This window comes from Vidua macroura, chromosome 15 (genome assembly GCF_024509145.1).
Source record: "Vidua macroura isolate BioBank_ID:100142 chromosome 15, ASM2450914v1, whole genome shotgun sequence".
NCBI classification, from domain to species: domain Eukaryota; kingdom Metazoa; phylum Chordata; class Aves; order Passeriformes; family Viduidae; genus Vidua; species Vidua macroura.
This window is the reverse complement of record NC_071585.1, coordinates 12,419,322-12,444,915: the sequence shown is the minus strand read 5'-3', so window position 1 is coordinate 12,444,915 and position 25,594 is coordinate 12,419,322. Positions and strand designations below refer to the sequence as shown.

The 25,594-nt window shown below is 54.7% G+C and overlaps 1 protein-coding gene across 2 annotated transcripts in view; it reads left to right on the top strand.

Annotated features, from left to right (window-relative positions):
• The window catches only part of CAMK2A (calcium/calmodulin dependent protein kinase II alpha), a 33,884-nt gene extending 8,535 nt beyond the window's left edge, over positions 1 to 25,349 (top strand). The window contains exons 3-19 of one of the 2 annotated variants that reach the window (XM_053990883.1): positions 188 to 247; positions 3,905 to 3,959; positions 4,208 to 4,273; positions 5,813 to 5,885; positions 6,236 to 6,338; positions 6,845 to 6,928; positions 7,520 to 7,614; positions 8,000 to 8,122; positions 8,867 to 8,950; positions 10,270 to 10,312; positions 12,040 to 12,080; positions 16,614 to 16,646; positions 17,734 to 17,782; positions 19,067 to 19,142; positions 19,960 to 20,054; positions 20,402 to 20,639; positions 20,846 to 25,349. In XM_053990883.1, coding sequence (XP_053846858.1) covers positions 188 to 247; positions 3,905 to 3,959; positions 4,208 to 4,273; positions 5,813 to 5,885; positions 6,236 to 6,338; positions 6,845 to 6,928; positions 7,520 to 7,614; positions 8,000 to 8,122; positions 8,867 to 8,950; positions 10,270 to 10,312; positions 12,040 to 12,080; positions 16,614 to 16,646; positions 17,734 to 17,782; positions 19,067 to 19,142; positions 19,960 to 20,054; positions 20,402 to 20,634 — 1,313 coding nt within the window. In that variant the 3' untranslated portion in view covers positions 20,635 to 20,639; positions 20,846 to 25,349. The remainder of the gene's footprint in view (positions 1 to 187; positions 248 to 3,904; positions 3,960 to 4,207; positions 4,274 to 5,812; positions 5,886 to 6,235; positions 6,339 to 6,844; positions 6,929 to 7,519; positions 7,615 to 7,999; positions 8,123 to 8,866; positions 8,951 to 10,269; positions 10,313 to 12,039; positions 12,081 to 16,613; positions 16,647 to 17,733; positions 17,783 to 19,066; positions 19,143 to 19,959; positions 20,055 to 20,401; positions 20,640 to 20,845) is intronic. The other variant, XM_053990882.1, reaches the window with a different exon arrangement.
• Positions 25,350 to 25,594: the final 245 nt, after the last annotated feature.

The window sequence follows — 25,594 nt, the reverse complement described above, 5'->3', positions numbered from 1 at the left end:
GAACTGCATCTGTGCTGGGATTGTGCCCAATTGTGCCCTGATGCAGAACTTATCCTCAAATCCATAACTCTTTAGCAAAAAGAAAAAAAAGCTGCTCTGTCCCCCCAGGTTTCCTGTGCCAACACCTCCTCTGAGAGCCATTGATTCCCTTCCTCAGATCTTAATTTAGGGCTGTTGCCTCTTTCAGATCACCAGAAGCTGGAACGAGAAGCCCGGATCTGCCGTCTCCTGAAGCACCCCAACATTGGTAAGTGCACCCTGCACCCCCGTGGCTGGTGCTCCATACCTGGCTCTGCTGCCCACTTGCCCTCCCATGTCCCAGCCAGGGCTAGGGAGTCTCCAGCCATAATCCAGCCCTGTCTGCAGCAGCACGGACTGTTTGTCCCAGAGGCTGAGAAGGGCTCGGTGTCATCCTGCCCGGTTGATCTGCAGAGCCATCCCTCCTCTTCCTCACGGGAAACACCATCTTCAAATGGGGTCATGGGGAAAAAGGCCCCCACTGGGCACAGGGAGACTGAAGTAGGTCCGGACTAACCCACTTGGCCATAGCTCCCTCAGGGAGAAGCGGAGCCCCAGGAGGCTGCAAGAGGCTATTTTTACTGCTCTCCCCCCGCTCGGGTGCCGTATTCCTCTGCATGCTCCAAAAAGCGGCTGCAGCTCGGAGCAGCAGCAGCGGCAGCGCGGGGCGTGTAGGAGGAGCGATGGCGGGGGGAAGCGAAGACTTTCCCACCGACCGTCCATCTGAAAGTAGCCTCCTTCGGAAAAGCTGTTTCAGGAAAACTCCTGAGCCCCTGCAAAAGACAAAAATAGGCCAGAAGGCGAGAGAGAGAGGGGAGGGGAAAAAACTGCAGTAAAAAAAAAAAAAAAATCCCAAACTCCATCCTGGAAGGGATGCTGATGCAGGCTCTTGATCCCTTGGATGATCTGGATGAACCTCTTTTTCCCTCTGCTGCACCCCAGGATATACCAACCCCAATGAGATCCTGTGGCTTTTGGGAAAACACTTGGTGGTTTCTGCACCCCTCTCAACCCACAGTCGGGAGCTGGGAGGGTTCCTCTGTGGCTGAGCTGCTCCCTGGCCCCCTCACTGCTCTGGTGACCTGGATCCATCCTTCCCCAGGAGCTGCTGCAGCAGATTCAGGGAGCTAGATCCAGGGCCACTGGGACAAGCCATGTGGCTCCTGTCCCATAAATGTTTCAGTTCCAAAAAAGACTGTCAGCTTCCATCTGTCTCGGGCACACGGCTGTGTGGCAGGTCTTCCCTTCATTGCTAGGGTGCCGGACCCTGCAGCATTCCCCAGCCTCTGCTCCAGCAGGACCAGGAGCTGTCCTGCAGGGGTCCCTCCGGGGCCTCCAGCCTCCTCTTTGCACCAAAATACATGCGGGGATTGTCGAGACCTGAAGGAAACACACTGCAAAGTGTGTGAGTAGGAAGAAATACTAAACCCGGGGGAACTCACTGTGTGAGAGACCTGCAGGATGGCACCTGCAGGTTCCCCAGGTTCCCAGGTTGGCTACAGCTCTGTCCCACCACTGTCTTCCACCCTTCCCTCTCCATCACCTTCCCGTGGGGCTGGCATGTTCTCTGAGGACCGAAACACCTCAGCTGTCCCTGTCCTTGTCCCCCATCCCTACACTACCCCTCGCTGTTTGGCTGTGACCTGGCAGCTTCAGAGCTGCAAAGGCTGGAAGGGGTTAACAGCATGAGATGCTAACAAGCCCAATCTGCTGCTATTTATACCCAGGAGGCTCTTCTCCACCCCCCACCCCACACCCTCTTTCCTTTCACCCCCCTCTACTGCTCCTGCTGCCTGGAAACTTGGGCTTGCAGCTTCCCTTCCGTGCAGCAAAGGCGGCTCGGTACCCACACAGGAGCTGGAGCGATCGGTGCCACTGCAGAGCAGCCTGGCCTGAGGAAGAGGAGGCACTGCTGCTGGATGAGGCAAAACAGCCCTGTCCAGCCCTTCCTGGGGAGAAGCACCCCAGCTGCCAAGGGGCTTTGCTGTCCTCTTACTTGCTCCCTGCAGCAAGGTGGGGTCCTTCTGTCTCCCATGGGATGCCGTGCTGCAGTTCTTGGAGGAACTAACCTGTGCTCTGCACCGTGCCTGCTGGAGAGCCTCACATGGAAAGCTGTGCATGGGCAGTCAAAGGCAGGCCCAGGTCCCCAGGACCCCACAGCACTGAGTGATATACTAGGGAGAGCAGTTTCCATTCAGGGAAATCTTGCTTTATTGGGAAAACTTTGGCTGCACCCAGCCCTGGAGTTTGGACTCCAGGTACTTGTTCTCTGACTCTCATTCCTGAAGCTGTGTCATGCTCCTGCCTTGGCTCTCAGCTCTGAGCTGAAGTGGTTTGGCCAGTGTGGCTCTCTCTGACTAGGGTCAGTAACAGATTCTTGTAGGGCCAGGCTATATTTAGAGCAGCTGCTCTCTCTTATACCTTCTTGGCTCCTGGCAGCCACAGGCTTCAGGACTTCCCCAAGCAGGGAACGTATCTGGACCATATGCTTATGGTTATGCTGGCCTTATCCACACCAAAGTCACCTAATCCCTCTGGGAATACTTTGGCTTCTGTGGGATCCCAGGCGTGATACCCTCAAATCCCTCCCAGGCGAGAGGAAACGGGAGGAAATATGTTTCTTCCAGCAGAGGAAGGCACAAAAGCTGGGGTTGTATGTTGGAGAAAAACAGAGCAGACACCGATGTCAGAGCACAGCGGATGTCTGCAGAGGCCAGCAGTTGGGAATGATAACTGGGGAATGAGATGAGCAAGTTGTGTCAGTAGTCAAGACCACAAGAGAGACAGAAAAGATGCTGACCAGCCCATCAGACCTCGTTTGCCTCTGTGCCCCGGCCGGGTGAAGTGACGCTGCTGGCAACATGCTCTTGGCAGCTGCTGGATTTGCCCACAGAGCTTGGAGACAGGAAAAGGACCAGCAAAGTGGTGTTTGCTGGCCTGGCAGATAAGAGTGACACAGTGCAGTGTCTGTGCTCAGTGCTGGGGTTGTTATCTCCTCTGGCTCACACTGAGTCTGGAGGATGTTTCCATATAGGGCTCAGCTGATTTAGATGCAGTAAAAGGGGCTAAGAGTAAAAACTCCCACAAAATCTCTCACCTGAATGTTTCTTTTTTCTTCCCTGATTCCCAACATTCTCAAATATGTTGAAAGTTGTATCAGGCTGAAGCCAGGTGAGAGAGAGGAAGCATTAAATATATTCATAGCCTTAAGGGAATCAAACAAAATATGAGGTGGGGGCAGAGGACGCTAGACAAGTGTCTGTTTATCCACCCTACCTGTTTCTGTGCCAGTCTCCTTGCTGCACAGCTGCCTGCTAAGTGTGAGCAGGGATCTGAGCCTGAATAACCAGCATGCAGCAGGGTGACAGGTTTGTACCTGGCTGTACCTGGCAAGGGGTGTGCCCAAGGGGAGAAGGTGCCAGGAGATGGGGAAATTCATCCCGTGGAGATTCCCAAGGAGAAAGGGAAGGTCATGAGCAGAAAATAAAAAAGCCCCGTGGGTGCCAGAGTTGTCAGCTCAGCTCCCTGCTGAGCTCTCCCTCTGCTTGGGCACCTCTCCTGATGGGACTGGGGACACCCATGCCTGCAGCCTTCCCAGTGCCCAAGATAGCCCAGCAGCTGCCTGGAACCCTGGCCAGGTGCAGCCCCGGGGCAGTCCCCAGTTTGGATGTGATCTTTGAGCCTTTCACGACTGCCCCAGGCTGAGGCCATGGCTGGGGTCCCCTGGTGAGCAGGGACCCCCCACCCAGCCAGTGGAAATAGCAAGAGGAATGGCCCTGCTGTGCCCTTCCCCAGCTCCTGCCTGTGCCCGAAGGGGGGCAAAGGCATTCCCAGGGAGTGGGGTGGGAACCAGGTATACCCCATAACCCTTCTGTCTCTGCTGCAGTGAGGCTCCACGACAGCATCTCTGAAGAGGGCCACCACTACCTGATATTTGACCTGTGAGTAATGCATCCCCTAACCCACGGGCAGCTCCGTGCTGCCCCCGGGGGGACGTGACCTCCACCTCACCCAAGCCCTTCCCACAGCCTGGGTTTGAACCAAACTCGGGTCCCCCAAGCCAGGCAGAGGGAAGGTCCCTGTGCTGCACCCCCGGTTCTCCCCCCATGCATGGTGCAGTGCCACTTTCGGGGGGCTTGCCAGGGCTGAGTGTGCTGTCAGTCAATCCAGCCCCCCTGTTCTCTCGCAGGGTCACCGGCGGGGAGCTGTTTGAGGACATTGTGGCCAGGGAGTACTACAGCGAAGCGGATGCCAGGTGAGCCAGGCTGTGGAGGGGACAGGAGGTGTTCCCTTCTCCCACAAGCTGCTCTCTCCCAGGGTCCTAGAGGACTGGCTTTCTGCAGCACCAGCTCCTTCTGTACTGGGAGGTGTTCTACAGCCACTCTGCAACACATACTCATAGACTGGAACTGTGGTGCAAAAAAAAAAAAAAAAAAGAAATCCAAAACCACACGAAATGCTCTTTTTAAGTCACTCAACTCATGTGCCAAGAAGTGCATGTGCTGCCATAGGCCTGGTCTCCACTTTGACTCCGATGGCTCCCAGCCATTGCCCACAGCGTCCTCATTCCTCAGGATGCTGGGATAGCCAGCATCTGACCTCACTGTAAATGAACACGGTGTTGGGGGCTCCCTGGTCTGGGGGCATCAGGACTGCCTGGTCTGGGGGCACCAGGGCTCCCCAGGCTGGCAGGGAGGAAACCCAACACCAGGCTGGTGGTCAGCCAGGGCCATGATAGCACAGATACCCTGTGGATGTCACTCCTTCCCCGTGGAGCTGCATTCCAGCCCTCTGCAAGCGTTTCTCTGGCATTTGCCACTTGAGAGCACTGAGGAGGAGCAGTCACAGAGCAGCACAGCAGGCTGTGCTGGAGCTCTGCTCCCTCCCACACTCCCACTGGCACTTTCCAGGTACCTTCTGCAGAGCCATTTCAGTCACCCCTTCGGTCCCTGCAGCTCATCCAGGGGACAGTATTAGTCTCACTCTTTTGAGGGGACATGATCTGGCCCTCTCCAGTCTCCAGATATAATGTGCCCCCAAGCTTTGGCATAGCCTCCAGGCTAAGCATAGCTTGTATGTATGTCCAAGGGGGTGGTAAACTCTACACTACCTCTCTGCATGGAAATATCCTTTATTTCTAGGCAGAAAATAATCTCATTTAATAGGCTGCCTGCACTGAATCCACTTACAGCCCATCCACTTATTAGTGTCATACAAATAAAATAAAATATATGTAAATAAAGACCTTCTGCCTTGCACATAAGCTGTTTTGGAGCAGAAGTGATCAGTGCCTCTGTCTTTTTCCCTTCCTGTCTCACGCACACAGCAGAGCTGGAATGTAATGAACTGGATATAAAGCAAGCAGACACAGCAGAGCTACATGCATTAGAGGAAAGCAGGGAAATGGAGCTGGAGCAAAGGTCGCACAGAGCACATCTGCTCTGCCTGGGTTTGGAGGCCAAATCTTTGCTGGTATTGTGGTTCCACTGTTGGTCTCCAGCTCCCCACCTCCAGTGCTGCTCCTGTGGGGTCCCCACGGGCTCAGCTGTGTCCCCTAAGCTCCTGCTCACCATTATTTGGTGTCCAATAGTTCTGTTGGGTTCCTACTGGGTTAGAACTGCTCCCCCCAGGTGTGTGGGTGTCAGTGGAGGGGGATGCTGAGCTGAGCTGCAGGGCTGCTGATGGGCAGCATGATGGGGAGAGGGGCATAGGGGTGAAATGCAGCAGAATAGAAGTGTCTGACTAAACTCTGCCTCACCGGGCACTTGTGTGAGCATTCTCCTCTCTCCCACAGCCACTGCATCCAGCAGATCCTGGAGGCCGTCCTGCACTGCCACCAGATGGGGGTGGTTCACCGGGATCTGAAGGTAGGAGCTGCAGGGAGAGTGCCTGTGGGAGGACAGGGGACTCCATCTGTGATGCAAAGCACTGTGGAACAATGCCCAGAGTCCTCCAGGGCTGCTGAAATAGCAGGGCTGCGGGAAACCCACAGAGCAAAGACAGCTCCGGAGTGAAATGATACAGGGGAGGTGGGGCAGGGAGGTCCTTGCAGTCTGTGGTCCCCTAAGGATCCGGGGACACCAGGACAAAGAGCAGGACAAAGCAGTTAGGGAGCACATCCAGATCTTCCTCTGTGCTGTGCTGGGAAGCTCCCCCTGCCAACAGCAGAGCCCCTGAGGGGTTTTCACTCCTCTCCAACCCCCGTCTCCCTCTGCAGCCCGAGAACCTGTTGTTGGCATCCAAGCTGAAGGGTGCTGCCGTCAAGCTGGCTGACTTTGGCCTCGCCATCGAGGTGGAGGGTGACCAGCAAGCGTGGTTTGGTGAGTAGGACAGGTCTGAGGTGGGGGTCTCCTCCAGCCCTCCTTGGCATGGTAGTTAGGGGGGCTCCAGGACCCCGAGCCCAGGGTTATGGGAGAGCCCCAGCAGCACCAGCCCAGGAAGCGCTGTGGATGAGCAGGCTGATGTGGAGCAGTCAGCTCCACAGGGACTCTGTGAGTCACCGAGGTGTCCTGGTGAGATGGACAAGCCGGCAACAGAAGCAGAGCAGTGGAAGGAAAACCTCTTCCAAGCGCTGGAAGTGCCCAGCAGAGCACTCCAGCCTTGGGCACCATCGGGGGTTTGGCAGTGGCACAAAAACACAGTTTGCCCTGCCCTCGGGAGTCACAGAGGTTTCTGGAGGGAGGGTGTCTGTCGGTGTCTGTCCCAGGGGGTCGGGATGTGCCAGTACTCTGGGCTCTCGCTGTGCCTGCCCGGGGAGCAGTCCCTGCTGCTGGGCTCTGCGGGACGGGGGCTGCCTGACGCGGGCGTGACGGGCTGTCTGTCCCAGGTTTCGCCGGCACCCCGGGATACCTCTCCCCCGAGGTGCTCCGGAAGGACCCTTATGGCAAAGCCGTGGATCTGTGGGCTTGCGGTAAGTCAGACCGGGGCTGGAATGCCGGGAGCGGGCTGGGCTGGGCTGGGCTGGGCGGGATGAGGCAGGCTGTTCATCCAGCATGTCCCAAGTTGCAGTTTCCAGTCACACCTCAGAGAAGTCAGGGTGGAGGATTTACCCAGGAGGTGGCACATCACCCTGGGCAACACACTCTCTCCCAATCCAGTGGCACCCTTCTCTGAAGGATCACCCTCTTTGTTATGTACCCAAAGCTCCCAGCCAGGCGAGATCCTGCCTCTTTTCCCTGTGGTGCTGGTGGAGTCAGGCAATGCCTCCGTGCAGTTGCAGCCATTGGGGAACCTTTTTCCATCCACGATGGGGAGGAGGCATCACCCACCCCTGCCAGGGCACCCACTTTGGGCTCTGCTTGGTGGCTGCCAGAGCCTTGAACCTCCCCAGGTGCTGAACTGGACCCACCAACAAGCCTTTTGCTCTTTAAACAGTGAGCAAATCTTCATGTTTCCCTAATTTCTGTTTCTCTGCTCGAGCTTGATCAGTCCCCAGGCTGTGTGTGCTCCTGCTGCCAGCAATGAATTCTTTCCCACTGATCCCGTCTCCTCTCCTGGGCAGGTGTCATCCTCTACATCCTGCTGGTTGGGTACCCACCCTTTTGGGATGAAGACCAACACCGACTCTACCAGCAGATCAAGGCTGGGGCTTACGATGTGAGTGGGTTTGTCTTGCTGCCCTTTTCATAGTCTCCTCTCTCTCCTGCTGTCCATGCCTCGCAGCCTGCTGCTCTAGAAGAGCAACCAAGACAAATTCTGACTGATAGGAACAACTACTTTCCTCTGCCCTGGTCACAGAGCATTGGCCTCGTTGCCATGCCCAGGTGCACACATTGGCACATTTCAGGGCCACTTTGTGGGAGAGGCAGGTCTTGTCCTGAGCCTTCCAACTTCCTTCTTCCACTCCTGCTCTTTGGTTTTCCACCTGGCAGCTCTTTCCAGTGTCTACCATTTCTCCAACCTGTCCCAAGCTGCAGGAGAAGCAACCCAAGTGCAGAGGGGCTCTCTGCCATCTCTCACCCTCATCCCTTTGCTTTGACAGTTCCCCTCCCCTGAATGGGACACGGTCACTCCTGAAGCAAAAGATCTCATCAACAAGATGTTGACCATAAACCCATCCAAGCGCATCACAGCAGCAGAGGCTCTGAAGCACCCCTGGATATCGGTGAGCTGGGGCCGAAGGTAGAAAGATGTGGGGATTCACAAGTTGGAACATCTCATTGGGGATCACTTGTTATCAAACATGCTGCCAGCTCTCTTCTCCATCCTGGGAAGATGGTTTCCTGGCAGGGTTCCTCTCAATGCTTTCACAGCAGCATTTTCCCTGAGGTTTTACAGCAGAAAAAAGCTTGTGAATGCAAACAGCATGTTCCTGGGGGACCTGGTGATGGGAGGGATACACAGGCTCCCTGCCCTGGTGGGAACAGACTGATTTCTCAGTGTCACGCTGTGCTGGGGGGTCTTTCTTCAGAGGCAATGGGAATAGGCTCATGTTCATCCATCCATCCATCCATCCACTCCAGCAGCAATGCCCCCACCCTTCGCTGCATCCCGCTGTTTCAGCTGCTGGTTCTCACTTTGAATCAGATCCTAAAGGCAGGAGGAGTCTGTGGGCTTAACCACACACGTGCAAACCCTGAGCACATTGCTAAACATGGCTGGTCAGTCAAGGGGTTAACTCAGGGGGCAGCCAGTTCTCCACACACCCCTACCACCAGAGCAGATCCTGCTGATTCCAAAGCTTCGATCTCTCACTGCCCATTAAAGTTTTATCTGCTGCTGCTGCTGCAGGCAGCTCTGGCCTGTGCCTTGGCCATGGGAGATCATACACGTGTGTGAGCATGTGAGAGCCAGGCTGGGGGGCCCCTTCCCCCCAGAACTGCTCTGAGCCAGGTCTCTCTCCCCTCAGCACCGTGCCACCGTGGCGTCATGCATGCACAGGCAGGAGACGGTGGATTGTCTGAAGAAGTTCAATGCCCGGAGGAAGCTGAAGGTAACTCTGTCCAAGCTGGCTGCTAAATGCACAATCAGATCATTGGTGGGTTTGTTCCCTGGGTGGGAAACAACAGGGTGGTGTCTATGAGCAGTGGTGTGGGGGTGATGGGCATTTGGGGACCCCCATTGTGAAGAAGGGGAAATAGGCTGAGTGTAGTGACAGCTTAATCTGTCTGGGGTTCCCAACTGCTCAAAGACAGCCATGGTGAAGGAAAGCACTGAGTCATACCAGACACTGGGTGAGGACTTTTCCACTGGAGCCAGTGTCAAGATAGCTTCTTTTTGGGGCTGGCCTGAGAGGCACAGTGAGACCCTTTGCCTGATGGCCAAGACACTTTGCAGCCAAGAATAAAGTGATCCACATACAGACAAAAAGCTCACCCACCCCAGCAGCCCCACAGCCTTTTCCTTCTCAGAATCTGCCATGTGCCACAGCCTGGACCCCTCTGAAATCACCATCTCCAGCTTGAGCACCTCCCTGAGGCAGCCATCTCCCGGGTGCTGCTCAGCCTCAGCTGGCAGCAGGGCACTGGGAATGGGCTCTGGAAATCACAATGCTGCCTGCAGAGCGGGGTGAGGCTGGTCTGTGCCACAGCCTGAGCCATCAGCGCTCCAGGCCTGAACGCAGCATGACACAGAGCAGTACAGCTGCAGACTACTTACAAGATTATCAAGCAAAGAAACTGGCTATAAACTATTATTACTTTTCAGCTAGACAAATAATCAAATTAGTTCAGGCATACACTTCAAAATAGTAATCCATTACTGTACGCAATTAGTCCAAAGTAATCACATTATACACTTAGCAACTAGTTAGTGGACTCAGCTGGAAAAGGGGACGGATTTTTACAAATGTTGTTTTGTGGTGGTGATCTTTGCGTGGCTCCCATGAGCAATCCCTGCCCTGCTGCTCTGAGCTGGCACAGCTTTAATCACAATTAAATCCAGTTCCACTCCCAGTGGGTCCCCTTGCTGCCAGCTGCTGGCCCCAGTCAGTGGGGTTGTGCTTCATCGAGGACAGAGTAGTATGAGAATGAAAAGTGCCCCGCAGATATTTAATATCCCTTTAATCTCAGAGGGAAGGCAGTTTTAGAGAATGCAACCCAATGCCATGGTGCTGGGGATATGGAGTCAGGTATTGAGAGCTGCTTTTGATGGCAGGAGGAGAATATCAGTCCGTGGGCCAGTTTCCTTCCTTCCAGTGGCCGGGGGGCAGGTGCTGAGCAGGGCTTTCCTCCCCCAGGGATGGGGGGAGCAGCAGGGTACAGGGGCCCAGGGTCCAGCACACCTTTTCCTTCTGCCTTCCTTGTCTTTCAGGGAGCCATTCTCACCACCATGCTGGCCACCAGGAACTTCTCCGGTAGGTGCTGTCTCTGGGACTCATCTCCTTGTCTTACAGGACAAATCTGTAGGGTCCCTGGAGAGCTGGCTTTGCCTTATGTGTCACAGAGAGAATGAGGTTGCAGCCTTGTGCCTTTGGGGATGTGTGGCTTTGGGTGCTCCTCCAGGAGAGGTCACCTGGCACCTCCAGGCTGGCTGCTGCCTTGGGAGCAAGAGAAAAAGTGTGTGGTTGAGGCTCCGTGATCCACAGTGCTTTAGGGTTTTGGGGTTTGTATGCACCCAACCATCTGGCTTGTGCAGGGGTGGGGATGTGAGTGCTGGGGGCAGCCAGAGCTCAAGCAGCTGGTTTTGTGTCCTACTGGAGATGTTTGTGGCTCAGGGAGAGCATCCTCTGCATCGGGAGCAGAGAAAGGCCCCCGGCACCACTGCAGGCAGATGGCAGCAGGATCTCGCAGGTCTCTCCCCAGGCAGGTGGATCCTAATCCTGCAGGATTCCCCACTCTCTTCCTGCCTCCCTGCATCCCGAGGGCTGCCATGGCGACAGGACCGAGCATGGCAGCCCAGCCTGTGCACTGGAGAGGTCTCAGTGCAGGCAGAAGCTCTCTGCTCCAGTGCCCTCCCTGAGAGCTGTTCCCTCTGGGGACACCTCACCGAGTATGGGATCTCACAGGCGATTCCCCAGGCATGGAACCAAATGGAGCCGTGTGACTGCAGGGCTCATCCACCCGCTGTCACCTCCTGCCCTCCCCAGCTGGAGATGGCCCTGCAGTGGTGCTACAGGGCTGGGACACACCAGCCAAGTCCTGCACGCTGCTGAGCTGGCTGGTGGCAGCTGTTTGGGGTTAGTTGGATGTTTTAAGGTGCTTTGCTGAGGCTCCCCGAGTGTCAGGTGTAGGAGGTGGGCAGAGGTGCCAGGGCAGAGGACTGTGGCCAGGGCTGGTATCTGCATTTGTCGTGGGGGGATCGTGCTGACACATTTAGCACTTGTGGCGGGCGCTGGAGGAGTCCAGCAGCTGGGGGGATCCGATGTCAGCCCCATGCCGGGAGAGGCGGACAGGAAACATCGAAAGGCAGGAAGTTCAAAGCATCTCTCTCCTAGTGCTGCCCGTCCCACGCACGGCCCAAGGGCTCACCAGTGTCCCCTGCCCGGGAGCATGGCAGGGCTGGCGGGCGACAGGCGCTGGGCTCCACGGGTGCCGCCCTGCGCCGGGGGCTCAGGGGAGTGGGGTGTGCAGCCGGGGGGGCTGGGGCACTGTCGGCAGCTGTGGGTGGGCACAGGGGAAGGCGCCTGCTTTTCATCCTTGTCAAAATGCGGGCTTGCAGCTGTCGGGCCGGCGGGCCGGCAGCACATGATCCCGGCAGCATGGGGCTAAAATTAGAGGGCGGCAGGCGGGCAGCCCATTCCTCCACACTGCACCACGCCGGGTCAACAGCACCGCCCGGCCAGAGCCCGCCTCTGCCGGGCAGCCCTGCCTGCCCCCTCCAGCCGCCCCAGGGACTTGGCGTGACGTTAGGACTCGGGTCATGCCCCCGGCCAAGAGCCACTGCGGTAGGACAGGACAGTGCTGGCAAGGTCGCCCCTGAGCTCCCACGGGCTGCACCGGTGACTGCTGGAGAGAAGACGAACCCCACCAGCCGGGCCGGGGGGTCCTGCCGCTCTGGCACCCGCCACCATGCTGCTGATCCTCGCCCTCCTGGTCTTGGTGCCCTGCCTGGCTCTGCTAATCTCCTTCCTCCTCTCTCCAGGAGGCAAAAGTGGTGGCAACAAGAAGAATGACGGCGTGAAGGTAAGCTCAGCCGCGGTGCCCTGTGCTGCCTGCCCCTCTCTGCTGGGCGGTGCTGGGGGTCTCTGTGCCGTGCCGGCGGTGAGCGTTTCCGTGCCCTGCTGGCCGTGGGCTCTCCGTGCTGTGCCCGTGGTCTCCGCGCCGCGCCGGCAGTCCCTGCTACACCCAGCGCTTTAAAGGGCAGCTGTTGGCTCGGCTGTCCCGGTGTGTCCCCGTGCCACCGGCTGCGCTCCTGCCAGGACAGGCAGTGCACAGGGGGCTTTGCAGCGCAGCGGGCGAGGGGAGTGGGCTGGTGCTGGAGGGTGCGCTGCGGGAGCTCGCTGCTGTTTCATTGCCGGCAACATGCGCTTGTCCCTCGCTGCCCCCAGGGAGGGGGAGAGGCAGAGGCTGAACCAGGACAGGGGACAGGAGGAGGCAGCTTTGCAGCCCAGGACCATGGCTCCAACAGCAGCTATCTAGTGGGATGGGTGGCCTCATCTCCTGCTCGCTCAGCATGGGGGTCCTGCTGCAGCTGGTGAGACTGGTCCCAATTCCTGTCCCATCCTGTACCAAGGGCTGATGTGCTGCTGGGTGACACGTGGCTGCTTTTAACCGCCTTCACAGTGCTGCTTGTCCCCTGTGCCCAGTGCAGACAGCAAAGAAACATGGTGGTGCTTCAACAGAGTAAATGGCTTGGTGATGCTCTAAAAACAAGTTGGTGCTTGGTGGATCTTGTTTCTTGGGCTGCAGAGCCTGCGGGTTCATCAGCCCCTCTGAGGTGGGGCCGCAGCTCTGCTCCAGGACAAGGTGGCTCCAGGAGGCAGCAAAATTCTGCTGTTTCTGGTAACATGGAGATGTGGTGGATAGCAATGGTTATTGAGCTCTGTTAAACTCCTCCTGCAGGAAGGAATGATCCATGCGAGGGTCCTTCTCTCCTTACCTGTTCCCTTCATAAATACAATGGATCACTCAGCAAGGGAGAGCTGGCATGGTGACATCCTCCATCGTGGTGACATCCTCCATCGTCAGGCAGAGCTTTGGGAGCCCGACTGCAGTGTGGCCGCTCTTCCTCCTCCATAGGGGCCCTTTGTTGGGAGAACCTACAGAACCTTCTCCCACCCTTTTAACGGGACCCAACTGTTGGGCTGACAGGTGCAGGGTTTTGGAAGAGCAGAGCCCTCAGCCAGCTTCTTCCTTCCTCAGTACGAATGGTTGGTGAAGCTGACGGTCTAGTGATGGCATGTGTTTCTCTCACTCTCCCAGACCCAGCAGCTGGGACAGGAGAAGCCTGCAAGGACTGAGACCGTGCACAACCCTCCAAACCTGGGCTCAGCTCCATGAGAGGCCATTCTGGCCATGCAATGTGATTCTGCAGCATGAGGCTGATGACCTGGATGGCTCTGAGAAGACTTTACTTTAGGCTGTCAGGATACCATGAGACTCCCAGAACAGAATAGGGCTGGTGCTGGCAGATCCCATGGTAGTCACAACACCTCATGTGCTAGCCACTGCTGTCCTGTTCTCTGCTGCTCTGAGGTCCTGGTTGCTTCTGAGAGTCACCTAAGATGTGACACCACAGGTAGACCTAACTTGGTACAAGTTGCTGGAGCACAGGTGAGGCCAAACAGAAGATGCATTTTTAAGCTAATAAAGGAGAGATTGGTGGATGAAGAGGATTCATCAGGCACAGTCCTGAATCTAATTTTCCAGCAAAAAGAGACAGCTTTGAATTTCTGTGTTGTGGTAGACAACTATTTGCCAGCCCAACTTGGTAATGATGCTCCCTGTTGGACTTCAAAGGAGCTTTGAGGGCAGACATTATCCTGGGAAAAGAGGCATTTCCTATTGTAGCGAAATAGCTTGTGTGGGTGAACATCCTTCTGGCTCTTCACTGAAACTTTGTGAGGAGAGTCTGGTTTCAGAGCAGGATCAGAGAGGCTGGTTTGCATCTCCAGCCCTCAGCCTTGCTGGCGAGAAGGGAGCAGATCATGAGGCCTCATTCCGAGTGCAACCTACCCACCAGCACTCATCTGAAGAGTGTGGACAAGCTCTGAGGATGAATTTGCTTTTTTATTGCCCCTTTTTCAACAAGTAAAGGGGAGATGGCTAGATAGCCAGGAAGGTGCAGGAGGAGAAGACAAGGTAGAGACAAGCTCACTCCAAACAGCTTCCTTGCATTGTCCACCTTCAGCGTAACCATTCCCACCTCTCATTTCCATGCTCAGCCTGGGGGAACCTGCAGTGTAACTCATTCAGGGGGGCACGGAGAGGCTGGGTGTTGGGTGAAGCTCTAATGGCTCACTGGGCAACCAGCAGATGTCAGGACACTGCTGAGCAGTGTTAACTTTTTTAACTGGCTGGAAAAGTAAGGTAGGAACCTGGAATCCTGCCTTGAGTGGTTGGCACAGTGGGAAGGGAATGGTCCTGCCTGCTCAGAGCGGGGCCACGTGGTGTGGGTGACAGGAGAGTGGTGTCCCCACTTGGAGTAACGTGCTGGACTGGCCATCCCCACGAGAACAGGCAGATCCCAGGCAGGCACCCCTGCCTTTCCTGCCCAAAGCTGCGCTGGTGGGCAGCAGGCAGCTGGAGCTGCCCTCTGGCCTGTGTGAACAGCCCTCCAACACCAGCACGGTGCCAGCTCAGGCTCAGATGGCTCGAAAACCTCCTGAGGAAGTTCCTCACCTACTAAAAGCATTCCTGGGACCAGAAATCCCCCTCGAGCCCTGCTCTGGGATCCATGGGAGGTCCTCTGGTCCCAGCAGCTATGATACTTTCACTGCCCTGTTTAGTGTCACATCTCGTCCCATTGTAAACGAATGGAATCACTGCCCCGTGTCACATCCTGTCCCGTCCTCAGCTGATGAGCTCACTGCCCCGTGTTGCATCCTGTTACTGTATGTCCAGACTCGACGCGGTCACTGCTTTGTGTTGCATTCTGTTGCGTCTGAAATTTCTGCAGTTTGCTGCCCCGTCTCATGTCCTTGGGTAGCAGAAGCTGTCAGTCCTTCCTGCAACAGCCCAGCTCCAGTGGCTCCCTTTCTCCATGAGGTTCCTGACAAAATACCACTCTGCCCTTTAGGACATCTTTTTTGTCAGTGAAGGAAGGGCGAGAGTTGACAGATGGCCCAGTGGGGGTTACAAGAGTGCTGGAGAGGGACTTTGGACAAGGTCATGGAGTGATAGAACAAGGGGGAATGGCTTCACACAGATAAAGGGCAGGTTTAGATTGGATATAAGGAAGAAATTATTTATTGTGAGAGTGTTGAGGCACTGGGACTCAGATTACTCAGAGAAGATGTGGGTGCCTCATCGCTGGAGGTGCTCAAGGCCAGGTTAGATGGTGGTTTGAGCAGCCTGGTCTAGGAACTGGATGATCTTTAAGGTCCTTTCCAATACAAACCATTCTGTGATTCCATGATTCTATGACCTATCAAGGAAGGGGAGAGCAGCAGTAGTAGAGGGGGAAACTCACTGAGGATGCTGGTGGGAGTCAGTTAGGATGTGAAAGGAGCAATGAGGGAGAATGGATATCATCAGTTTTTATGCTGTAGCCCACCCACGCACCCTAATGGGTCTCTCTATGGACTTTTCCAAGAGATTTGCACAGTGTGTGCTTTTCCCTCTGCAGGGCAGGCACAGCTGGTGCCTTGTTAAACATGTTAGTACAGCCCTTTGTTATTTGGCACTGCAGATTCTGATTTCTGCACATTGGTATTCCCTGACGCACACTGGGATTCATACCCTGGGAGCCAGAGGTGCAGAAGGGGTATGAGGTCAGCAGGCATGTCCCCCTGTCTCCTAGCTAAATTAAAGATGGAGATGGGGAGCAGAGCACAGTAAGGAAGGAGAGTCCAGAAGTAGTTTGGGATTGCAAGCAGAAGAGTGGTGATCCAACTCAAAAACCTTAAAGCCTAGCAGTAGTGGTCAAGGATGGAGATAAATGTGCAGGTCTTCTCGTTGGAGTCCTGATTTAAAGCACTGGAGCTGTGCTCAGGACTGCTTCCCACACTGTGGGCCTGCCTTGAGGGCTTAACGCCTTTCTGGCCTTAAACCAGCCAGCTTAGGGCTGGTCTAGTTTGAAAGCTAAAGGAGTGTCTCCACAGCAGTCAGTGCCATCAGCAGATGCACCCAGAGCAGATCCAGAGAAGTCAGTAGAGCATTCACACTGGGCACAGGGCTGTGGTGAAGCTGCCTTAGCTTTTCAGTACCCTGCTTCTGTTCCTGTGAGCTTGCCAGCCTGGTCACAGGCCACCAGAATGGCTCCTAGGGATTCCCTTTTGGACTAGCCAGGTCCTTGGGATGAGCAACCTCAGAGATTGTGGCAGGTCAGGAGAGAAAAGTGCTGGCAGAAATGCGGGGAGGGAGCTGGCAAGTCACCACCAGCACTGCAGCCAGCGGCACGTCCCCACAGGAGCAACGAGTCCCTCTGCGCCCGCCTTTCGTTTGCCCATGAGGACCAAGAAGGGTGGCTCAGGAGCTGCTGCCTTTCATGTGCTGCTCTCAGCCTTTCTCACTCTGTGTCTCTTCCTGTTCCATCTCTTCTCCTTGTTTTTCCAGAAAAGAAAGTCCAGTTCCAGCGTTCAGTTAATGGTGAGTGTCCTTCGTCTTCCTAAATGCCGATATTGCTGGGCCTCTCCACATGTTCCAGCTTCCCCCGTTTTTGGAAGTTACCTCGGGGTAGGGAAGAAGGGACAGCGGGGTTGGAGGGAACATCCTCAAAGCCGTATCACCCACAAACCCCATTTACAGGGTTGGTGCAGGCACTTGCTGGCCACCAGCTGGTGGGCAGCCAGCCCTGGTTCTTGCTGATGGGTTCTCATGCCGTTTCTCCCAGTTCTCCTGACTCAGGTCTGCAGGCTGCATCGGTCCAAGGAGCCTTGGAGAAACACCTTCCATGCCTCTGCGGGGACTGTATGGTCATGGGACACCTTGCCAACCTACATCGGGGTCTTCTGGGTAATACACAAGCAAGGCTCTGCTGGGAAGAGCTAGCAGAGCCATTGCTCTAGCTCCGCTAGCAGAGTTGCCTTGATGAGGCTCCCGGAGAGAGACGGGGGGTCAGTACCCCTCTCCCCCCAGATCTGTGTAGTGCTCAGCTGTTTCTTGAGAGAGCTGTGTCTCAGCCTTCAGTGGTCCATGTGGGTCTTGGAAGCACTGTTTTATTGTACATTTCTCTCCCTACTCTGCGGTCAGTGTGGTCTCTCTCACTCCTGCACAGTCCCCTCTTTCTCATCCCAGCTCCTTCTCGCTGTTAATTTGTACATCTCTCTCTTTATTGTACAGTCAACATGGTGTCTTCCACCCCTGCACAGCCCCTCTCCCTGCCCCTCCGGCAACGCTCCTAGGAACCCACCACATGGCCCCTGGACCTGGCCCCATCTCTGTCCCCACAGGTGCCAGTAGGAAAGGCAGCGCCGTTCCTACGAGACCCTCCACAGCCCACCTCTTGTGCCCTTGGCGACAAGGAGTGGAGGTCAGGGAGGGCTCTGCCAGTGCTGCCCTAGAGCTGTGGTTGAGGACAGGTTGGACCTGCTGGCGTTTTCCTTGGTTTCTGTCTGTTGGCACAGTTGAGCGCTGTGGGGTCAGACTCGGGGGGCTGTCGAACACACGAGCACCATCTGTCACAGGGAGAAGACTCTTCTCACCACCCCATGTCTCCCTTCTGTTCTTTGCTCAGGAATCGTCGGAGAGCACCAACACCACCATTGAGGACGAAGACACCAAAGGTACCAATGGGGGCAAGTGGGAAGGTGGGCAGGTTGTTTTGGAGGGGTGCCCATAGGTCTGGCCACCCCTCATGAGATATTTGCCACAGTGTGGCAACCCACCACCATCAAGCCTCAGGGCCCATCAGAAGTTGCTGTAACTCCTCAGATGGTTTCACTGCTGGGTTGCTGACATGAGCAGCTGGGGCACTGCTGGTGAGGAGTGAGGTGCTCCTGTGAACAGGGATGTTCCCTGAAAGCAGGTGTGGAAATGGCAGGAATCTGCAGGGATAGCAGCCTGGCTGCTCTTTTAAAATAAGCTTCCCTTTGGGAAAAGCCTCCAGGGGAAATCCCTGTCTGCCGCCTGCCTGCCTGCCTGCCAGAGGCAGCTTTCTAAGAATAACCCAGGGAATAATTTATCCGTGTTAATTTGTAAAGTCTCTCGATGAAGTGATCTCTACACAAGCAAAATGGACTTTGGCCTGACATGAGAGCTAATGGGACAACTTGTCCTCCTAGAGAGGGGCTCCTTGGGCCTGGATGTGGAGGCAGGTGGTGCTCAGGAAGTGATGAGATTCCCTCACCTTTCTGAGCAACTCCTGGGAACACGCTCCCTCTCCTTTCATTAGTCACAATGCAAGGGAAAAAAAAAGTCAAGCACGATGCCAATTTGCATTTGAAGTGGAGCTTTGTTAATAAGCCCGGGGTTACCTCTGACAGTTCCTCCTCCATCCCTGGGAGCCCCAAAGACACTCTTGCAGCCCATCCCTTCCCAGATGAACCGGCAGTGCCTGGAATCTCTGGCAGCAGCTGCACAGTTCTGTGCCCTTTGCAGGGTCCCTTCTTGTATCTCCTGGAGTGGCTGCACATGTCACTCACCTGTTCTCCTCCCATTTCAAAAAGAAGGTGAGAGCATCCTTGGTCCAGCTTGCCCTAGCTGGCTTCTGGTGTGAGTCCATGGGGTAGAGGGTCCCAGCTTAGCAAGGTTTTTCAGCCAAGACCAACCTGTCCCAACTTTTGGGCTGAGGGTAGCTTCCCACTTGGTGATTAACCTTTTGGCTCTTTAGGAAATTACAGGCATTTTTCAGTTTTGCCCTAGCTTTGAAAATCTGGAGATGAAGAGCCCTTCTCCACATCTCTCTCCCCAGTTGCTCTCCTGCTTTTTCCCTGTACAGATTCCAAAGTCCCCCCACATCCTGTGGTCTGTTTCTGATGACATAAAGAACTCTCACCAGTATGGTAACACTGGTGCCTATTTCTGGTCTGTTTTATCCTTTTATTTCCCTTTTCTCTTTAAACCAACAGTACGGAAGCAAGAAATCATTAAAGTCACAGAGCAGCTGATTGAAGCAATTAGCAATGGCGACTTCGAGTCCTACACGTGAGTGTGTGGGTTTGGGCTGGGTGAGGGCTCAGCCTCCCAGGCTGGAGTCTCTCACTCTTACAGTGCTGCCCAGGAGATTTTACTGCTGCCCAGGGCAGGGTGACAAGGTTGATATGGTGGGGAAGAGTGGAGACCATCCAAGAGAAGAAGGAGACACCAGTTTGCAAGCCTGATGCTGCTCTTGTGCTCAGCTGACTGCAATTCTCTGGTCTCACTGTCACAGATGAGCCCAATTTTTGGTTTGCAGAAAGAGGAATAATTGTAAACATGACTTATGGTGAAAGAAGTGTTTGTATCCATGGAATCCATTATATCCAGATTGCCACAGGCTGCTCTGAAGTGTAGATGATTTCTGCTTGCTGAGCTGATGCTGTTCAGAGTACACCTCTTCTGTGTCCAAGGCTGATGTAATTAGTGATGTCTGAGTGAGTACAGGTTGTCATCCCTGCCTCAGAGGATCGCAGCAGGGATATTTTGACACAGAGCAGATAATACAAGCTTTTTCCCTGATGTCTTCCTTTCTTGTAAAGAAGATGACAATGTTTGAGGAGGTTTAATTGCAGAGGGTGACTGATGGAGAAGGCACCCTTCTTTGGTGGGGCCTTGGCTACAGTTAGTGGTCAGAAGGGGAGGTGTGTTGGCAGAATGCAGGGTTGAGGTCAGATTTTTGCAAGAATTACTCACTGGTGCAGACACTCCTCAGCCTCAGGCTGACGGAGCCATCCCCAGCAGGAGGCATTTGGGCACTTCAGGCTCTCATGTCAGAAGTGGTGAGATAACCTCTCCCTTTTATCTCCCTTTCTTGGCTCCCCAGGAAGATGTGTGACCCTGGAATGACTGCTTTTGAGCCTGAGGCTCTAGGCAACCTTGTGGAAGGCCTGGATTTCCACCGATTCTACTTTGAAAACCGTAAGCAGCTCACTTGCTTTCTGAGGGACCCCTCCCACCTCCCATGTGCCTGTCTTGACCTCCATCAGTTTTTTGGAGGGAATAGGGCTAGGGTTGCTGTGGGAGCATCTCTGGCTCATCTGGAAGACCCCAGCAGGGGGTGTTAGGTCAGCTGGGGCCAGGTATCTGTAGATGTTGTTGGGTTAGCTGTTTTCTAGATGGACCCATCATGAATCCACCTGTACAGCATTTACTCAGCCCCATCAAGCAGAGAGCTTAACACAAGTGTCTCCCCTTCCAACATTGCTGCCACCCTGAGCAAGAGCCACCCAAACTCCTAAATCCACTTGTGCTTGTCCCCTCACCAGTGTGGTCCCGGAACAGCAAGCCCGTGCACACGACGATCCTGAACCCCCACATCCACCTGATGGGAGACGAGTCTGCCTGCATTGCCTACATTCGCATCACGCAGTACGTGGACTCTGGAGGGATCCCCCGCACTGCCCAGTCCGAGGAGACCCGCATCTGGCACCGCCGGGATGGCAAATGGCAGATTGTTCACTTCCACAGATCTGGCGCGCCCTCGGTCCTACCGCAGTAAGCCCTGTGAGCATCCAGGGGTGGGGCACAAGGGATAGGGAGGGCTGGTGTGGGCACACTGCAGCGCTGGGGCTCACAGGACATGGGATCCTCTCCTGAGGATCTGTAGTGGGGAGATGGCTGATTGCTGTGAGATAGCAGCGGGGAGAGGGATGCTCTGACAAAGGGATGGTCAAAGCAAACTCCGGCTCTTCCCGGGTTGTGTTTTGCAGCTGAAGTGTGGTCCTGCCCGTGTTGGGTTTGTCACTGACTGACTACCAAGGGGAGACCCCCTCCGACATGTTCACCTACGGGACTTTGGCTGTTGGCTCTGCTGCTTGGTTCCCGCTGGAATAACCCCTCGCTTCTCACCGCACACACACGACAGCTCCGCCAGTGCAGCACAAGCATCCCATCAAACCCCCCACCTTGCCGGGGTCATGGTGCTGGGCCCCCTTCCTCTGCATGAACCAGAAAAAGAGAAACCATGAACTTAAACCCAAGCATCTGGCCGGTGTACAGGCCCCCCTCATCGGCTGCATAGCGTCAGTGGGCCTCCTCACTACCCAGCACATCTCCTGAACTGGGCTCATCATCCACCTCCATCCCCACCTCTGCTGGAAGCCCTCCGAGGAAGAGGGGGGCAGTTTTGAGCCGCTCTCTGCTGCATCCTCCCTTCGTGCTGGTGGATTTTGCTTTGCTGCTATCAAGGTCCCTGTCTGCTGCCATGACTCCTGCCTGCTCCCAACCTGAGTTCCTGCTTCCCAGCAGCCTCGTCCAGGGAACTGCAATTCAATCCATTTGCCAAGTCCATTTTTCATGCATACCTGTGCAAGGAGGGCCATGTTTGGATGGGTGAGTAAAGACTATCTGTTAATTTTCTCTTCCCAGCACAGGCTGGCTCATTCCCAGGAGAGCAAGTAGGTTTGCACCCTGGCTCCAGGCTGTGGAGCCAACTGCTGTGCCAAGAAGGATGCTCTCCCTTCTTCCTCCCTTCTCCCTTTGGAGCAGAGACTGGCGATGCTGGGAGAAGAGAGGAGGAGAATGACAACTGCTTCCCATCAGCACAGACGGGAGCTGGGGCTCTCCCATCCATGTCCGGGCAGTAGCATCACCCCTGCACCCTCCTCCTCACCCACCACCCAGCCTGGGTCCTTTACCCCAGCACCCACCCCTGCCCCCCACATACAGCACTGGCGTTCCCTTGCTCCTGATTCCCAGGATGGGATGGGGGCAGCCAAGCTGGCTGCTGGCTCGGGGCACAAACCTCCATGGCCCACGGGACTCCTTCCAGCGACAACAAGGAATGCAAGCTTTAGTGACAAACTGCAGAATCTGATTGTGCTTCAACAAAAACAAACAAGCCTTTCGCTGTCTTCTCCTTTGAGCGCATGCCTTTTTATAGGGAAAAGAAACCAACCTACCGTGTATTTCGTAACTTGATTTTGAGTATTTGCTGAAATGGATCTTTATGTAATAACTAGAAGCATTCAACTGTTTAAGTGGGGCGGGAGGGGGGATTTTCAGGGGTTGCTGTTTTTCATTGCGTTTACATTTGAAGTGGGGTTGTTCTGCCACGATGCTCCTACCAGGGGTCCCACGGCTGCCAGCCCCCTCCTCTCACACCGTGGTGGCTTGTCCCATTCTGTCCCGCAGCGTTGGGTGGCAAAGGCACCCGTCTCCAGGGGCACCCATCTCCAGGGACACCCACATCGCCGTGGCACCTTCCTGCACCCCATGGGTCTTCCTGCAGGGCAAACCACAGCGGTGGCTCTGGGAGTGCCACCAGCATGTGGCTTTCAGGACAGAAGACATGGCCGGGAAGGGGAAGGTTAGTCTCACCTCTTTGCCATCAGGTAGAGGTTCGAGGGTGGGTGTTCTTCCGGCAATTCTTCCATTTCAAATTCTCTTTTTTCCGACTGGAGCCTCTTTGCTCACTGATGTGAGGCTTCTGCAGCACTGCTGCCCCGGGGTACTTTCTAGCTCCACTCTCTTCGTCTGCATGGTGTTTAACTTTCTAGACAGTGCGTGTGTTGAAAAACAAAGAAACGAACAAAAACCGCTTGTTTTGGACCTAAAAAAAAAAAAGGAAAAAGGAAAAAAAAAAAAGGAAAAAAAAAAGAGGAAATGTTTCCTCCATGTAAATTCTGAGTGTGTATTTTGCCTTTTCAGTGGTTTTGAATGCTTTGCTCTCTGTTGAGGCAGGGACGGCCACCATGCCAAACGCAGCTGCATCCTTGCAGACTGCAAAAATATTTTCCCACTGGATGGAGGGGGAGAAATCTAAACTGCTGGGGCACGGAGAGGCCATGAGGAGTGTTTTGGTGTGTTCCTCTGTGCCAGCAGTGCGATGGCTGCTGGTGATGTATGTGGGAGATGCCTTCTTGGGGGCAGATCACAGAGCTGATCCATGGGTGCCCATGGGGTTCCCCATGCCTTTGGTGGACCTGTGCACCATAGGCTTGCAAGAGTTCCCCAAAGCAGGGAAATCCATGCAGGGAAAGGATTAGCTTTTAAGGTAGAGTTTGGGTGTTTTTACAAATCTGTTTTTCTTCCTGTAGTCATGTAGTGCTGAAGTTTTTTTAATTTTTAAAGGAAGGACTCAGCTCTTTCATAGTTCTCTCTCTCCCTCTCCAGAGCCAGCTCTGAAGCTGGCTGTGGTCAGTGTCATCCACCTTCTAATGTCCAAGCTCTCCAGGTGTCAAGAAGATTTTTGGGAATTTGTATAAAGTGGATGATGATGGAGGACATCATATCAGGGCTCTGCATGGAGGCTGAAGGGCAGATGCCATCACAGCCTGGTTTTGAAGCTGCTGATAGCTGTGGACCTTGGATGGGCTGTGAGGGTGAAGCTGCTCCAGCAGCTGCTACTGGAGAAAGGACTGGGACTGGGATTCCCTGGGAATAACAGATGAGAAGTTGGGGTAGATACAATCTCCTTTCACTGAGAACCCACGGTCACTTCTAGGGAGAAGCATCTTGGCTCCCAGGAAGGCTTTGAGGTGTCTTTTTGGAGGGAGTTTCTCCTCCTTGAGGTTTCCCTAAGGTCATCTCCCCAGGAGGCAGCTGGATGGCCTTGCAACACTCCTTTGCAAGGCAAGCAGAGTCTGAAGTTTAAACTCATTTTAGTCTTCCAGTCAAGCTGCAGCCTGACCAAGGAAGACCCAACTTCCCAACATGCCCACGTGGCAGCATTAAGCACCTGCACTTTAGGGGTCTGTCCTGCCTGGTGTCTCTGCCCCACCTTGCCCTACTTCTCCAGAGCGTGTTCCTGTATCTCCAGAGCATCTCAGCTAGCACTGATGGACCTCCACCTTTTCTTTCAGTATCCATGGAAAACATCCGTTTCTGTCTTCCTTCGCATTTGCTGATTTCTCCTAAACTTGCAGGAAAGCTATATAAATAGGTTTCCACCATCCTTCTTTGTCTGGAAGAGCCAGGGATGCTGCTGTTACATCTCAGCTTTTAAGCTGTTGACACTGTCCCTGACACACGCAAATGGGCATTGCCCCAACAATCCCACCATGGTTCTGGGAATGAAAATGTCCAGGGATGTTCCTAATAAGCAACATGGACAGGGCCACCTTGCTGGGATAGAGTTTACCACCATGGACCTCCTGTCCCATTGGCCTCAAGGCTGGAGATCAGGCTATGGCACATTTAATTTCCTGGCACAGACAGAACCCCTCTCCTCTGGTCTCCTGGTGCCTGAGTCAAACCAAACTCAGAAGTCCTCCAAACTCATCCTCTCTTCCACCTCTCCCAGACCACAGGGGATGTCTAACTGGAGGCACTTGCTGTAGTGGTGTTGAGGTCCCAGCTCCACAGGTGGGTTTGGGAGCTGCCTGTTTTCCCTTCCTGACTGCCAAGGTCCACTGGCAACATCATAATTTCTCACATCTTGCTGATGCATCCCCTCTGGAAGACAGAGGCCTCTGCTCTTTGCTGGAGGAGCAGGCACCCTGCTCCTCACCCCAGCCAGACACCACTGGGAGAGTTGTCTTTCCCCCCCAAACCAACATGAAATGCCCCTTCTGCCAGGCACCAAATCCTTGTCTGACCCCAAACCTGCCTCTCCTCCCATGGATGCCCCCATGAATCTCCAAAAGCTGAAGCAGGCAGCAGTCATCTACTCCCACTTGGAGCTCCCAGCGGGCTCTGCAGCCCATGGTGGGACTGCAGTGCCATGTGTGAGGGGGCAGCCACACAGCCCCATGGACCAAGAGGTGTCTGCCAGCAGGAGATCACATCCTCTCATCACCCCAGGAGACAGACTGACCCTTCTTGCCCACCACAGGACAGGTTATGGTGTACCCCACACTCTTGATGCTGCACAGATCCTCCAGCCAGAAGGGACCTTGCCCTTGCCCGTATCCCAAGGTGCAGGTCCTGTCCGTATCAGACAGCGAAACCCAGATGTGAGCAGGCTGTGGGGACACCAGAGCAGGGGCTGGTGGCCACTCTGCCACCAGAGTCATCTGAATCGCCTTCCCTCCTGAAGGTCATCAACAGGGAGTGGGAGAGAGGGAGCAGTGGAGGGGACTGTATCGAGTGGCTCCTTCCTTCTTTGGATTGTTGTCCCTTTTTTCTAATTGTTGCACAATTTTAGGGCTTTTGTAACATTTTTTGGACAAGCAGGGAAAATATGTTAACAGTGGTTTAAGGAAAGAAAATGAGATCTATCTCTCTCTCTTATATATTATATATATATATAAAAATATATATACTTACAGGAAATCTCTATGGAAATATTTATTTAAGATGATTGCAAAAAATATATTATAATTAAGAGTATACCAAGCTTTGTCACGTAACAAAAAATCAAGCCCCAGGGAGGGGTTGCTGCCTGTCCCCTCGTGTCTGTTCGTCCGTACGGTTGCAGCTGAAGCCTTTCTCTTCTCTTTTTGTAAGTGCACTCGAACTGTTGAGCAGTGTGACCGTGTTGGATTCTTGGATTCAGTGGGAACTTGGGGGGGGGGGGG